The sequence below is a fragment of the Poeciliopsis prolifica genome, unplaced genomic scaffold (assembly GCF_027474105.1).
Source record: "Poeciliopsis prolifica strain line A6 unplaced genomic scaffold, Auburn_PproV2 SCAFFOLD111, whole genome shotgun sequence".
Classification (NCBI taxonomy): Eukaryota; Metazoa; Chordata; class Actinopteri; order Cyprinodontiformes; family Poeciliidae; genus Poeciliopsis; species Poeciliopsis prolifica.
In genome coordinates, this window is record NW_026562486.1 from 394,425 (window position 1) to 411,005 (window position 16,581).

General features: G+C 40.0%; 1 protein-coding gene and 1 pseudogene across 3 annotated transcripts; one reads left to right on the plus strand and one right to left on the minus strand.

The window, feature by feature from the left end:
- Positions 1-6,493: 6,493 nt before the first annotated feature.
- LOC129354535 (interferon-induced protein 44-like) lies at positions 6,494-12,007 on the plus strand. Of its 3 annotated transcripts, none has more exons than XM_055024017.1 (14): positions 6,494-6,577; positions 6,981-7,033; positions 7,180-7,316; positions 7,856-7,891; positions 7,977-8,010; positions 8,112-8,307; positions 8,581-8,739; positions 8,816-8,987; positions 9,147-9,247; positions 9,412-9,565; positions 10,884-10,961; positions 11,069-11,169; positions 11,323-11,383; positions 11,628-12,007. In XM_055024017.1, the coding sequence occupies exons 3-14, from the start codon at positions 7,307-7,309 to the stop codon at positions 11,924-11,926; spliced, it is 1,401 nt and encodes a 466-aa protein (XP_054879992.1). In that variant the 5' UTR covers positions 6,494-6,577; positions 6,981-7,033; positions 7,180-7,306; the 3' UTR covers positions 11,927-12,007. The 3 variants fall into 3 exon arrangements, with proteins under 3 accessions (XP_054879992.1, XP_054879993.1, XP_054879991.1); XM_055024018.1 differs by lacking the exon at positions 7,180-7,316 and adding an exon at positions 7,371-7,487; XM_055024016.1 differs by having other exon boundaries at positions 6,495-6,577; positions 7,180-7,347.
- A 1,593-nt stretch (positions 12,008-13,600) lies between these two features.
- Positions 13,601-16,581, minus strand: LOC129354490 (interferon-induced protein 44-like; annotated as a pseudogene).

The window sequence follows — 16,581 nt, forward strand, 5'->3', positions numbered from 1 at the left end:
TTTTATCTAGAACATTTCTGAGTTTTTGAGCAGAAATGTACTCCTATTTTTTCATCTGAAAAGGTTGTAATATGCTGTTGTACTTATCAGACGTCAGAAATTAAGCAGATCCAGATGGAGACTTTGCTTCATGTGAGAAACGCTGCTTGGCTCTGAGAGAGAGAACCGGATCCACAGCTGCTCTGGGAACGACCCACTAAGAACTGGCAGGGAAACTGGGTCAGACAGCAGCAGCTTTCTGACATCCTGAAGAAAACAAAATCAGACAGAAACCTTCCAGAGCCACAAACTGACTCAGATGTAAATATGAGAATAAATCTGGTCCTCAGACGTTCAGCGGATCGTTCTTATTAAATCTGAACTTTAAGATCTTCAGAGGAAACAACTGGAGCCTCATTTCTGTCACCAGTTATTAAATAAAATCACATAATATCAGAGGTTGATATTTTTCTATAAACATAAAGAAAATCTGTAAAAGTTTTATTTTGTTTTTATAAATGTGACTTATTCCTCACATAAATAATATATGAATTAATTCAGTGACATAAAATAGAAATACACAATACCCAGTTAACAACTGGATAATTTGATGTTGCTTACTTAATTAGAAGAAATATAGATGTTTTTTTTTTTTTTTTTTGCCTTTTTTTAAAATTAAACCTCAAGAAACTGGCTTGAGTTGTTTTTTATTGGCCAACAAAACTAATTTGACCCTTAAAAAAACTAAGAAACTAATCAATATGTGTTTTCTTAGCATTCCATTTCCCTGATATTTTCATCCTGATAGGAAGGAAAACGTTTATTTTTAACAGGGTTTATTTCTAACAGGATGACTCAACGTGCAGCAACATGAAACCCAACAGAAAGTAAGAGCGTGCTGCCCCCTGCTGGAGCTCCGCCTCACTGCAGCCCAACGGAGCTGAGCCAAGTTTTAAAAGTGATTTAAATCTTTCACAGATTTAATGTTTGATTCTATTTTATAAAATCATTGTTTACTTAATATAAGGTTCTCATGTCAGAAGGTTTGTTTCAAATGAAAATGTGTGAGTGACAAAAATAATGAAGATATTTGAATAATCTTTGACTGATACAAATATTTATTTGGATCATCACATCTTTCTAAAAGATGCTACACATTTTATTTTTTTACTATAATCTTTAAAGATTAAATAAAGTCACTATGCGCTTTTATGTAGAGCAGTCAGGTTTCAATAACTTTATATTTATTTTAAACGATTTTACTTCCTACTTATTTGTTGTGTTTCAAGTGATTTACTTTTATAGCTGAACAGAAATCTGAATTATTTTCTAAACTTTTTCATGTCCACAATTAACCATTAAAAAATGAAATTCCATCAATTTATAACTTGGATTTTCTGTCTGCATCCGAAATAAAACCTGAAAACAAACAAATAACCTCATTAAACTCACAAGCTGACTCAAAACATTTAGTTTAATATCAAAGACCTTTAAAAATGAAGTTATTTTATTTAGGTAAGAAAACCATCATTCTTTCAATAAGTTACTGAAACAGCATATTAATCTGTGTGTTTATTCTTTGAACTGATCTTGTCTCCAGATGTCTCCAGTTGTCTCCAGATTTGTCTAGTTGTCTCCAGATGTCTCCAGATATCTCCAGTTGTCTCCAGATGTCTCCAGATGATGTCTCCAGATGTGTCCAGATGATGTCTCCAGATGTGTCCAGATGTGTCCAGATGATGTCTCCAGATGTGTCCAGATGATGTCTCCAGATGTTGTCTCCAGATGTGTCCAGATGATGTCTTCAGATGTGTCCAGATGATGTCTCCAGATGTGTCCAGATGATGTCTCCAGATGTGTCCAGATGTTGTCTCCAGATGTTGTCTCCAGATGTGTCCAGATGTCTCCAGATGATGTCTACAGATGATGTCTCCAGATGTGTCCAGATGTCTCCAGATGATGTCTACAGATGTGTCCAGATGATGTCTCCAGATGTCTCCAGTTGTCTCCAGATGTGTCCAGTTATCTCCAGATGTCTCCAGTTGTCTCCAGATGTCTCCAGTTATCTCCAGATGTCTCCAGATGTCTCCAGTTATCTCCAGATGTCTCCAGTTATCTCCAGATGTCTCCAGTTGTCTCCAGATGTCTCCAGTTATCTCCAGATGTCTCCAGTTATCTCCAGTTGTCTCCAGTTATCTCCAGTTGTCTCCAGATGTCTCCAGATGTCTCCAGTTATCTCCAGATGTCTCCAGTTGTCTCCAGATGTCTCCAGATGTCTCCAGTTATCTCCAGATGTCTCCAGTTATCTCCAGTTGTCTCCAGTTATCTCCAGTTGTCTCCAGATGTCTCCAGTTATCTCCAGATGTCTCCAGTTATCTCCAGATGTCTCCAGTTATCTCCAGTTATCTCCAGATGTCTCCAGTTATCTCCAGATGTCTCCAGTTATCTCCAGATGTCTCCAGTTATCTCCAGTTATCTCCAGATGTCTCCAGTTATCTCCAGATGTCTCCAGTTATCTCCAGATGTCTCCAGTTGTCTCCAGATGTCTCCAGTTATCTCCAGATGTCTCCAGTTATCTCCAGATGTCTCCAGTTATCTCCAGATGTCTCCAGATGTCTCCAGTTATCTCCAGATGTCTCCAGTTATCTCCAGATGTCTCCAGTTATCTCCAGATGTCTCCAGTTATCTCCAGATGTCTCCAGTTATCTCCAGATGTCTCCAGTTATCTCCAGATGTCTCCAGTTATCTCCAGTTGTCTCCAGTTATCTCCAGATGTCTCCAGTTATCTCCAGTTGTCTCCAGTTATCTCCAGTTATCTCCAGATGTCTCCAGTTATCTCCAGATGTCTCCAGATGTCTCCAGTTATCTCCAGTTATCTCCAGATGTCTCCAGTTATCTCCAGATGTCTCCAGTTATCTCCAGATGTCTCCAGTTATCTCCAGATGTCTCCAGTTGTCTCCAGATGTCTCCAGTTGTCTCCAGATGTCTCCAGATGTCTCCAGTTATCTCCAGATGTCTCCAGTTATCTCCAGTTGTCTCCAGTTATCTCCAGATGTCTCCAGATGTCTCCAGTTATCTCCAGATGTCTCCAGTTATCTCCAGTTGTCTCCAGTTATCTCCAGTTGTCTCCAGATGTCTCCAGTTATCTCCAGTTATCTCCAGATGTCTCCAGTTATCTCCAGATGTCTCCAGTTATCTCCAGATGTCTCCAGTTATCTCCAGATGTCTCCAGTTATCTCCAGATGTCTCCAGTTATCTCCAGATGTCTCCAGTTATCTCCAGTTATCTCCAGATGTCTCCAGTTATCTCCAGTTGTCTCCAGTTATCTCCAGATGTCTCCAGTTATCTCCAGATGTCTCCAGTTATCTCCAGATGTCTCCAGTTATCTCCAGTTGTCTCCAGTTATCTCCAGATGTCTCCAGTTATCTCCAGATGTCTCCAGTTATCTCCAGTTATCTCCAGATGTCTCCAGTTATCTCCAGTTGTCTCCAGTTATCTCCAGTTGTCTCCAGATGTCTCCAGTTATCTCCAGATGTCTCCAGTTATCTCCAGATGTCTCCAGTTATCTCCAGATGTCTCCAGTTATCTCCAGTTATCTCCAGATGTCTCCAGTTATCTCCAGATGTCTCCAGTTATCTCCAGATGTCTCCAGTTATCTCCAGATGTCTCCAGTTATCTCCAGTTATCTCCAGATGTCTCCAGTTATCTCCAGATGTCTCCAGTTATCTCCAGATGTCTCCAGTTATCTCCAGATGTCTCCAGTTATCTCCAGTTATCTCCAGATGTCTCCAGTTATCTCCAGATGTCTCCAGTTATCTCCAGTTATCTCCAGATGTCTCCAGTTATCTCCAGATGTCTCCAGTTATCTCCAGATGTCTCCAGTTATCTCCAGATGTCTCCAGTTATCTCCAGTTGTCTCCATTATCTCCAGTTCTCCAGTTATCTCCAGTTATCTCTCAGATGTCTCCAGTTATCTCCCAGTTTCTCCTCTCCAGATGTCTCCAGTTATCTCCAGTGTCTCCAGTTATCTCCAGATGTCTCCAGTTATCTCCAGTGTAGTTATCTCCAGATGTCTCCAGTTATCTCCAGTATCTCCAGATGTCTCCAGTTATCTCCAGATGTCTCCAGTTATCTCCAGTTATCTCCAGATGTCTCCAGTTATCTCCAGATGTCTCCAGTTATCTCCAGATGTCTCCAGTTATCTCCAGATGTCTCCAGTTATCTCCAGATGTCTCCAGATGTCTCCAGTTATCTCCAGATGTCTCCAGATGTCTCCAGTTATCTCCAGATGTCTCCAGTTATCTCCAGTTATCTCCAGATGTCTCCAGTTATCTCCAGATGTCTCCAGTTATCTCCAGATGTCTCCAGTTATCTCCAGATGTCTTCAGTTATCTCCAGTTGTCTCCAGTTATCTCCAGTTTTGTCCAGATGTCTCCAGTTATCTCCAGATGTCTCCAGTTATCTCCAGTTGTCTCCAGTTATCTCCAGATGTCTCCAGTTATCTCCAGTTATCTCCAGATGTCTCCAGTTATCTCCAGTTATCTCCAGATGTCTCCAGATGTCTCCAGTTATCTCCAGTTGTCTCCAGTTATCTCCAGATGTCTCCAGTTATCTCCAGATGTCTCCAGATGTCTCCAGTTATCTCCAGATGTCTCCAGTTATCTCCAGATGTCTCCAGATGTCTCCAGTTATCTCCAGTTGTCTCCAGTTATCTCCAGTTGTCTCCAGTTATCTCCAGATGTCTCCAGTTATCTCCAGATGTCTCCAGTTATCTCCAGTTGTCTCCAGTTATCTCCAGATGTCTCCAGTTCTCTCCAGATGTCTCCAGTTATCTCCAGATGTCTCCAGTTATCCAGATGTCTCCAGTTATCTCCAGATGTCTCCAGTTATCTCCAGTTGTCTCCAGTTATCTCCAGATGTCTCCAGTTATCTCCAGTTGTCTCCAGATGTCTCCAGTTATCTCCAGATGTCTCCAGTTATCTCCAGATGTCTCCAGATATCTCCAGATGTCTCCAGTTATCTCCAGTTGTCTCCAGTTATCTCCAGATGTCTCCAGATGTCTCCAGTTATCTCCAGATGTCTCCAGTTGTCTCCAGATGTCTCCAGTTATCTCCAGTTGTCTCCAGATGTCTCCAGTTATCTCCAGTTGTCTCCAGTTGTCTCCAGATGTCTCCAGTTATCTCCAGTTGTCTCCAGATGTCTCCAGATGTCTCCAGTTATCTCCAGATGTCTCCAGATGTCTCCAGTTATCTCCAGATGTCTCCAGTTATCTCCAGTTGTCTCCAGATGTCTCCAGATGTCTCCAGTTATCTCCAGATGTCTCCAGATGTCTCCAGTTGTCTCCAGATGTCTCCAGTTATCTCCAGTTGTCTCCAGATGTCTCCAGTTGTCTCCAGATGTCTCCAGTTATCTCCAGTTGTCTCCAGATGTCTCCAGATGTCTCCAGTTGTCTCCAGTTATCTCCAGATGTCTCCAGTTGTCTCCAGTTATCTCCAGATGTCTCCAGTTATCTCCAGATGTCTCCAGATGTCTCCAGATGTCTCCAGATGTCTCCAGTTATCTCCAGTTATCTCCAGATGTCTCCAGATGTCTCCAGATGTCTCCAGTTATCTCCAGATGTCTCCAGATGTCTCCAGTTATCTCCAGATCTCCAGTTATCTCCAGATGTTCCAGTTGTCTCCAGATGTCTCCAGTTGTCTCCAGTTGTCTCCAGATGTCTCCAGATGTCTCCAGATGTCTCCAGATGTCTCCAGTTGTCTCCAGATGTCTCCAGTTATCTCCAGATGTCTCCAGTTATCTCCAGATGTCTCCAGATGTCTCCAGTTATCTCCAGATGTCTCCAGTTATCTCCAGATGTCTCCAGATGTCTCCAGATGTCTCCAGTTATCTCCAGATGTCTCCAGTTATCTCCAGATGTCTCCAGTTATCTCCAGATGTCTCCAGATGTCTCCAGTTATCTCCAGATGTCTCCAGATGTCTCCAGTTATCTCCAGTTGTCTCCAGATGTCTCCAGATGTCTCCAGATGTCTCCAGTTATCTCCAGATGTCTCCAGATGTCTCCAGTTATCTCCAGTTGTCTCCAGTTATCTCCAGATGTCTCCAGATGTCTCCAGTTATCTCCAGTTGTCTCCAGTTGTCTCCAGATGTCTCCAGATGTCTCCAGTTGTCTCCAGTTATCTCCAGTTGTCTCCAGATGTCTCCAGTTGTCTCCAGTTATCTCCAGTTGTCTCCAGTTATCTCCAGATGTCTCCAGATGTCTCCAGTTATCTCCAGTTGTCTCCAGTTGTCTCCAGATGTCTCCAGATGTCTCCAGTTATCTCCAGTTGTCTCCAGTTGTCTCCAGATGTCTCCAGTTGTCTCCAGATGTCTCCAGATGTGTCCAGTTGTCTCCAGTTGTCTCCAGATGTCTCCAGTTATCTCCAGATGTCTCCAGTTATCTCCAGTTATCTCCAGTTGTCTCCAGTTGTCTCCAGATGTCTCCAGTTGTCTCCAGATGTCTCCAGATGTTTCTTCGTTTCTGTTGCGCCGCTGCCGCCGGCGGTTGGTGGTTACCATAGCAACCGCTAACCGCCAGCTCCCCCCTCTGCCTGTATCTCCGGTACGTTTCCTGACGGCTCTTTCTCCTCAAGTTTCATATTTTAACACACAGTTTAGACAAACGTGGTTTGTTCAGAGTTTCGTGGATCATTTTTGATATGTTTTCTGAACGTTTCTGCCTGTTAATGTTAATGCCGAGCATTTCAGACATGATTCATGTTGCAACTGTTAACTGTTGCTAACTGCTGCTTTCTGGGGCCAAAACTCTGGGGCCAAAACTCTGTCTGCTTCTAATGCTCTGTGTCTGCTTCTAATGCTCTGTGTCTGCTTCTAATGCTCTGTGTCTGCTTCTAATGCTCTGTGTCTGCTTCTAATGCTCTGTGTCTGCTTCTAATGCTCTGTGTCTGCTTCTAATGCTCTGTGTCTGCTAATGATTGTTTGTTGTGTTTTATTTCATAAAAAAGGCCAGAACAGCGGGACTGATGTGAACCACCAACCTGATGCCCTGGTTTGTTAGGTATGTTGTCATTTTTGATTCAAAGTAAAGTTCAGTTATCAACTGTGATCATCTTTCAATAATCTTTGAGTGTTTTCACTTACTGTACTAAAGATAAATATTCACCGTTACTTATGGAGAAATGTGTGGATGTAAATTTTTCGAAGGTACATCTGATGAACTATGATTGGACAGATATAGTTCATAGTTCTTTATGACCAGAACACGACACGATCTCACACAGCTGCTGGTTTACCTCAAAAGATCCTGCAACAAGTACTGAGGCTCCTTAGCATGGCCACAGGTGATGATGGAAAGACGTTTTTCCTTTAACAGTAAGTTGTTTCTCTTCCATTAGCGCATTTAGCTGCACGGACATAACGGTGATTGACAGCACTAAGCCCCGCCTCCTGGCTCTGATTGGTGGTTTTTGGCGGTGCATTTCTGCAGACGGCAGAAGCAGCTCAGGGTGGAGGTGGACATTTATATTTTCTTAGATTATCTCTCATATTAAACTGTAACAACAGTTTTAACTAATATGTAAAAAAGCTTTTTTTTTGTAAAGCTACATACTGCAGCTTTAAGAGAACTTTATCAATAAGTTTTAGGAAAAGAAAAATCAAAGGAGTTCCTCTAAATGTTTTACTCTGTTACACATTTTCAGCCAGAAATGTGTGCATTTGTACATTTGACCTTTTAAAGTCTAAAATCTCCAATCTGAATACAATGAGATGTTTATCCTGAATCATGGAAAGTAAACCGGATATAATAATTGCATTTACCTAAATGATTTGATTTATAATTTTAAAACAAGATAAAACTCGAGATGTGTCTTTGTTTCAGGTATGGGACGCAATAAATCCAAAACTCTTCCTTCACGTAAGTTTGCTTCAAACTGACATTTTTTTCATTATTAGAAATGTAATTTGATGTAATTATTTTCATTTATTTCTGTATTTGACAGTTCTTGAAAAACCATGGCTGCAGATGAATTGGGAGTGAGTTTCTATTCAATATATTGTATAAAACTTGAAGCCTGCCTCCAGTCATTCAGTCAGTTGCAGCTAGGGGGCGATGTGATGTTTGTTTTCCTGAGCAGAGACAGAGAGACTGACCTGCAGTTCATAAACGACTACAAACCGAGAGGCGGTCACCGGCAGCTCAGGGTTCTTCTGCATGGACCGGTCGGAGCCGGAAAATCCAGTTTCATCAACTCCGTCTTCAGCGCCTTGGAGGGTAGAATCTGTCACAAGGCGACTGCGTGCAACATGATTCGGGCCAGCTTCACCAAAAAGGTAAGAGGAAAATGTCTGACTCATTTAAGAGAAGAAATGATTCTCATTCTTTCATTGTCATTCTCATTAGTTCTGCACTGATCTGAGGAGTGATGACTGATTTACTGCTGAATAAAATAAAACCTTCACATCATGTTCTACAGTTCAGATATAAAATAACTGAAATTCTCCGTCATAACTTTCACTCACAAATGTTACATTTAAACTAAGTAAACTGATTAAGGGAGTAAATTAAAAGTTTATTCCTCATATTAGTTTTTTTCTTGTTAACAGTTTGTAACCTACAAGATTAGAAAAGGAGACCACCAAAACGTGTATCCTTTTGTACTGAACGATATGACCGGTTTGAACAACATCACCTGGAAACACAGAAGAGTCTATGAGAAGGACATGAAAATGGCCATGAAGGGACACATCAAGGATGAGTATAAAGTAAGGTTTCTGCTGCAGCTGTGAAAAATCTGAACCGGGAATAAATTCATATAATTTCTTATTTAACCGTTTCCAGTTCCATCCTCAGAGTGCGTTGTCCGAAAACGATCCGTTCTTCAACAAGAATCCAACCATCAACGACAAAGCTCACATCCTGGTTACTGTCTTTGATGCCAACACAATAAATCTGCTGGACGAAACTATAGCAGAGACAATTCAGGAGATCAGAGACGAAGCCAATGAGCAGGGTGAGACGCACCGCAGAACCACAAACCCCAGCATGAACCCGTCTGACCATCACCCAGAACCAAAAACCCAGAACAAAGAACAGCCGTGTTTCATGTATTTATCAGTCCACAGAGCTTTATGTAGTGTAACAGTGAGATGCAAGTTTCTTTCCTCTGCAGGGATTCCTCATGTTGCCATTATCACCAAAATTGACGAGGCCTGTCCTGAGATCAAAGAAGATCTAAAAAATCTCTGCCAGAGCCGAGTGATACTGGAAAAGGTCAATAATTCCTGCTGATCCTACATACACAACAGGCTTCTGTAAATGCTGAACATAGAATTTTTTCTGAAATAAAAAACTTCATTAAACAGTTAATTTTATTTCCTTCGGTTCATGTTTTTCCTACTGTGACGTTTTGAGATGTTTGTGGTTTCTCCTTGCAGATTCAGGCCCTCAGCAGACGGGTGGGAATCCCAGAGAACTGCATCTTTCCTGTGAAGAACTATCACTCAGAGAAGAAGCTGAACCACGAAACTGACGCTCTGATCCTCAGCACCCTGCGGAGCATCATCGAGATCGGAGAGGAATACCTTAGCAGTTAAAAAAGAACCTAAATATAACCAGTTGTATCAAAGCATTCCAGCCATCATAACTTGTGTGTATTATCGACCTGATGCAAAGCAAACTGCACCCGAATGGTGTTTGGAAAACTTTCCACTACAGGGTTTACCCCGGAGTATTGTAATAGTTACTTTACCCCAGCTAGGCTAAGCATCGCTTGCTGTTATTAAAAATACATTTATTTATTTACTTATATAAGCTGGACTGCAAGCGTTATGCTGAGCAGAATTGTTGGTTGATGCATTGAACAGAGCAGGAAGTCAGTAGCAGTGGACCAATCACATCGCTGGCTCGGTGCAGATCAGGGCAGCTTCTGTCACAAACTGATCACCTGTTTGGATGTTTATCCTGAGAGGACTGATGAGAATCCTTCATCAAGATAAGAGTCGAGTTTAAAAGCTGTCAGACGTGCGCGTTCAGTGAAGATCATGTGTTTTTGTGAACAAAGGATTGCGTGTGCGTTTTCAGCGCTGGCTCCATGTCTGCGCTGATGAAGTTTCTGTCCGTGTTCCCGGTTAGACGGTGCGTTAGAGGCCAGAGGTTCAGCCCAGACTCCCCTCGTCGCCGTGCAGAACGCTGGATTTCTCTATCTTGTGTTTTCTGCAGTGACACGATGCAGCAAATTGCATTATATCAAACGCTGCAGAGCAGTTTGGCCACAAATACTTTCAATTCCACTGGAATCTGAAAATCACATGCAGGGAGAATTTGGGTGAAGTCTGAGGAGTTTCTAATGTTAAAGCCCTTAAACGCTGCGACTCCAATAAGCGTTCAGAGCTCTTTGCTGCTCAGGCCAATGAAGTAGAAATAGTTTGAGGTGTGATACTCCCGACAGAACAAAGCAAGTTTCTAAATACATAAACAGATTAATAAACAGATTAATAAACAGAATGAAAGACAAAAGCAAAAGTTTTTAGGATTCAGAGGCGTCAGTCTGCAAGGATAGCGACGGATGGAGGTTTCAGTTTGAATGTTTATTTCTGGTTAACAGCACAAAACCTACAGCATTAAAAGGAAAACAGGATGACATGTAATAAACAACATGATGAGTCTGAGTAACATCAATCTGAGAGACAGAAAGTTCACGATAAGGACATATAAAAGGTCCTGAAGGGACTTAAAGGATGGACACAGTGAGGTTTCAGCTGCTGAAGAGAATAAAGATCAATATTATTATTGATGCAACTATTTGACTGTAACTGTTCTCAGTTCAATTCAGAGTGCTTTGTCAAAAAAGATCCGCTCAACAACCAGAATCCAACTATAAAAGCTCATATCCTGGTTTCTGTCTTAGATGGTAAAAGATCAAATCTGCTGAGAGGAACCAGAACCGAGTCGATCCAGGACCTGAGAGAGAAAACCACTGGGCTGCGTGAGAGGAAACATCACACTGAACAACTAAACACATTTAAAATAGACTTTCAATAAATTACTATAAACAGTATGTGAAATAAGTGACTTCCTGCGTTTCCTCTGCAGGGATTCCTCATGTGGCCGATCTGAACAAAACTGATGACGTCTGTTTTGAGATCAGCAGTGATGAGATACATGTGTGCAGGAGCCAGGAGCTCCAGGAAAAGGTCACTGAACTTCACATACTCAGGGAGTTTAACTACTTTCTGTAAAATAATTCATGGGCTTCATTCAATCATCAGTTTTAGCATTTTTAGTCCATCTCTGTCTTCCTGGTGGTGATTTATTTGTTCTAATTTGATCTGTTGCTTTTATTTCAGGACTTCAGCAAAACAGTGGAAAACCCAGACTACTGCTTCTACTCTGTGAAGGACTGCCAATGTGAGAAAGTTCAAAATGATTCAATGATAACAGAAACAAATGAAATACATTGAAATATCTCAGACAGTTTCTAGGAAAAACAAGAGAACGTCTGAACTTAAAAAATCTACTGGAAAAAACTTCAAAACTGAGTTTCAGAAGATTATTTTTCAAGTGCAGAAGTTATTCTGCTTTATCTATAAAATGTCTGAGCTTCTGGGCAGAAATGTAATCATATTTTTATTGTTTTTTTCTGTCTGAAAAGGCCATAATACGCCGTTGTACGTGTCAGACGTCAGAAGCCAAGTAGATCCAGATGAAGACTCTGCTGCACGTGAGAAACGCTGCATGATTCTGAGAGAGAGAACCGGATCCACTTTGACCCAGGCACAGCTGCACTGGGACCGGCCCAATAAGGACGGCCAGGGAACCGTGGCCAAACAGCAGCAGCTTTCTGACATCATGAAGAAAACAGACGGAAACCTTCCAGAGCCACAAACTGACTCAGGTGTAAATATGAGAATAAATCTGGTCCTCAGACGTCCAGCAGATCGTTCAGATTAAAGCTGAACTTTAGGATCTTCAGAGGAAACAACTGGAGCCTCATTTCTGTCACCAGTTATTAAATAAAATCACATAATATCAGAGTTTGGACTTTTTCTATCAGGATGAAAAATATTAACTCATTTTTATTATACAAGTTTTTTATTTATGTTTTTATAAGTCAGCCTCATTCCTTGTCAATCAATCAAATTTTATTTGTATAGCACATTTCAGCAGCAAGGCATTTCAAAGTGCTTTACATCATAAACACAAAAACACAAAGTCATGCAACACAGAATAAACAATACATTGTTACATATTACATTTCAAAAACGATTCTAAACAGGTGTGTTTAGTTGAGATTTAAAGGAAGTCAGGGTTTCTGCTATTTTACAGTTTTCTGGAAGTTTGTTCCAAATTTTTGGTGCATAGATGCTGAAAGCTGCTTCTTCTCTCTTGGTTCTGGTTCTGGGGATGCAAAGCAGACCAGAACCAGAGTCTGGAAGATAAACGCATGGATGAGTTTCTCTAGATCTGGCTGAGACATTAGTCCTCTAATCCTGGAGATGTTCTTCAGGTGATAGAATATAAATTAAAGCCGCAAGTGCCGCTCCGGCCTATTGGCCACCGCGGAGTACTAGCAACCACCGCCCGCCAGCCACCACAGCTCTCACGCAGATTCCAGCACCTCCGCCCACGTTCCAAAGCAGAAGTTGTTGCGCAGTTCCGCTCCTCTCCACTAGGCGGTACGCATCGATGCATTTGGCGGCGCTCCTTGACGACGCACAAAAAATATGGTGCAGATTGGTGGATTTAGAGAGGAAATATAAGTGGTACATTAATGTAGGGGGCGCAGTGGAGTCAAAATACATGTCAATGCTGTTGTGCTCTTTAGAGGTCAACAAAGGTCATACATATCTTTGTTGACCTCTGGCACTGGCACCAGTGGGATGACCCATGTGTCATATGGAGCCGAAAAAAATTTACAGTCCACAGCGGAATACAACGAACCTCGACAATGAACGGCCGCCGGCCTACTGACAGAACTATTAGCTTAAAGACACAGCTACAGTACAGTTCAGTCCACACAACCAATCAAGTTACTTAAATTTGATTTTGCCCTTGACTGACCAGTAAGGCAGGGATGAGTGGAATTGATGCATTTACTTGCTGTAGTAAATAACAGTAATTAACAAAACGCTACATTTACTGCGTGTTTAAAGCCAACAAAACTTATCTCAAAGGTTACATATAACCATTGAGGTTATATGTAAGCCGTATCCTTTTGGAAATGTCACGGCAGACGCTCTCGCAAAGTTTTCACGGACCATCCGCCTGTCGGTCAGTGTGGTGGAGTAACACTGACCCCTACTGGCGAAATACTGATATACTTATTCATCATTAACTGTGTTTGTAAGGCACTCTGTTTCATTGGTGGAGTAATACTGACCCCAAGTGGCGAATTACTGAAATGGTTTCTAACCAGTGACTGCTGATGAAGGATGTCCTTTCTATAATTTCTAACCAAAGTGAATGAATGTTTGTACTCTAACCCACAAAACAAAATTATTTAAAAAAATAAAGAAACCCAAAAACTTATAATAATGTATATTTAAATAATTAATATGTTAACCTGCATAACATAACCTATATTTCATGGGCTGCTGTGGCGTTAGCTGGGCTAAGGTGATGTCATCAAGTGACCATGTAAATGTGTTCAGGACTGTTCTGCAGAGAGACATAGGTAGTCTTATGCAGCTGTAATCTTGCATTTGCAAGTTACTGAATCTCTATGTTTCACGGCGAATAGTCAAGGTTCGCCACGCTACCACGCCCAGCTGCTCCATAGAAGCTGGTCGGGGTTGGAATCCTCAACACACCAACATGTCTTCTGTGTCTGGGCACAGTTTCATGTTGATGAGGTCAAAGGGTCAGATAGCGACCTTTCACAGTAAAACATGACACTTCCTGTTCTCAGGGGGCGTGGCCTAAGTGATATCATCATTCGACCATAGGGTATTGTAGTAGACCCGATGATGATCAATCACAGAAACTTTGGCGCCTCTGAGAATTTCTCAGAGGCGACATATGTTTCTATATCTGCTATATCTCTTAGGAGATATAGCAGTTTATTTTTTTTACAAAATTTTATGAAAATTTTAAACAGGCTTAAGGCCTCCGCCAAGTTTGATGAGTTTTTGAATATGATAAAGCCCCCAAAAAGCCAATTCATTTGGAGGGAGAATTGTAATAAATAATAAGAAACAGTACAAAAACAATAGGCCTTCGCAGCGCTTAGCTGCGCGGGCCTAATAATTTATATAATAATTCACAAACTATTTTATTGACAAAAACACAAAATCAATATTCAACTGATATTTGGAAAATTCTCTGATTTATTTAGTTTCAACTAGTTTTATTTTGTCCTTTCTTTCATATTTCTTTGTTTTATTAAACCATGAATGATAGTCAATTTTATTTTATTTTTAGTTTCATCTTCTAAAAAGATAAAGCTTATCTTTTAAGAAGATACGTTTTAATAATACTGTCCCCTGATATTAGGGTACATTTTATTTGACCCTAATATTGGTTATTCCAAGATGTTTTTATGGGTGATCAAATCACTGATATACAGTATGAAAAGTTAAATACCGAAATAACAGAAAGTTGACCCTGACTGTTTTACACTAAACATTAGGTTTTTTTTTTACTGTTCTTAAACTTTCTATTAACTTTAAATAAATATATTATTTGTACTGATTTATTTAGTGTTTTGATTATTTTTTTAAGAACTGTTAAACATGGGTCTTTGCTAAATCATATTTGTGAAAACATATATTTTTAGAAATATTTTTCTAGTCATCCTTTTTTAATCGCAATAATCTCTATTTTTACACTCTTGGTGGAATATGTGCTTCTTAACATCAGCAATTCTAACTGTTTTAATATTTCTGTGCTGATGTAAAAAAATAAAGATTTATGTAAAGATGATTATTCAGTGTACATCAACATTAAAACCTGAATGCAGATAGTGACAGCATATATTTATAGTGCACATCTCAAACAAGATTCTTTTCAACAATACTACAATTTATATTTTGTTCAAATAAGTGCTCATACATCTCCAAATCTTAAAAATGAAAGAAGAGTAATTATTCATTTTTAAAAATCTTAAATAAAAAAAAATGATAAAAGAAAACATGCTGCACTCTCTGATAACACTTAACTAGTTTTCCTTCACAAGGAAACAATTTATATTCCAGAAGTCTGAAAACATGAGTTAAGGAGAAAGTCTCTAACTTTGTTCTTTACATCAGTTTCCTTTTCTGCAATATCAAATATCAATCATATTAGCCTTCACAATATCCAATCCTTATTACAAAAGAAGAAATTGCACCGTTCTCTGTAAGTTTGTTATTCAGACAATGGCAACTTTCTATCATCTTTGTTCACTGCATAAGAGTATGTAAACAACCCTTAAAACATTAATATATGCCTGAGCATTGGACCAATCTCTGGGACTTTGTTTATTAGAGTAACATTTTTTAACTTCTTGAAAATTTCTGATGTCCTGAATTGTCTCCACAACAAAATTTAACAGCAGATTTATTTTGCTGGCATCAATGATAGAAACCAGGATGTGAACTTTGTCATTTGTAGTTGAATTCTGGTTATAGAGTGGATCTTTTTTTGACAGGGCCTTTTCAGAGTTGAACTGAAAACAGGGTAAAAAGTTAAGTAACAAATAAAAAAAAGTTAAAAAACCCCATTAATGTCTGCTTTTTTCTCCATTAGCTTCACAGCTGCAGCAGAAACCTTACTCTGTATCTATCCTTCATGTGTCCTTTTTTATGCCTTTCACATGAACTCTTTTGCATCTCCGACTGACGTTCAGATCCATCATGTTATTCAGCACAAAATGATACATGTCACTCTGGTGTCCTTTTTTAATGCTGTAGCTTTTGTACTGTTAACCCAAACCCCCCCCCCCCCCTCAATATGAAATCAAAATGAAACCTCCGTCCGTCTGGTAAAAAAAAAAACATGAAATAAAAAATTTTTTTATTTTATTTGAAAATTGTGATGTTCTGTAGGGAGCAAAAAACTATTTCTATTTCACTAAAAGTGATTTTAGAAATATTCTTCAAATCAGTCATCTGACTTTAGATCAGTGAAGAATTAGTCATGGGGATTAAAAGATAGAGAGGAAATAAGGATATTTTACTTCATATGTTAATTATATATTTTCTTCTTACCGTGCTGGTGCAGCTGGTTTGACCAGTGTTTGCAACAGCCCTGCGACAGATTTTACGCTCCAAGGCACTGATGACAGAGTTGATGAAACTGGATTTTCCAGCTCCAACTGGTCCATGGAGAAGAATCCTGAACTCATGATGACCTTTACCTTTAGGTGTGTAGTTTTTTATGAACTGCAGGTCATTTTTTCTGTCTCTGCTCAGAAAAACAAACATCACATTGTCTCATGGCTGTAACTGGGTGTATAAACATCATACTACAAAATCAAATGTGTGGATTACTGAATAGCAAAATTTTTGCTGAGGGCAGGTTAAAGGCTTGAAGTGGAAATGCTATCTAAAGTTATAATACAGTTTTTGTTGTTATCCAATTTATTGTTCCATAAGCACTTACCCCCATTTCATTTCAAGCCATGGTTG

Excerpts from the sequence above, each read along its gene's own strand:
- LOC129354535 (XM_055024016.1), top strand. The coding sequence starts at position 7,320 with ATGATGGAAAGACGTTTTTCCTTTAACA. Across the intron at positions 7,892-7,976 it reads ATCCAAAACTCTTCCTTCAC|TTCTTGAAAAACCATGGCTG; the intron begins GTAAGTTTGCTT and ends TGTATTTGACAG. Across the intron at positions 8,011-8,111 it reads TGGCTGCAGATGAATTGGGA|AGACAGAGAGACTGACCTGC; the intron begins GTGAGTTTCTAT and ends TTTCCTGAGCAG.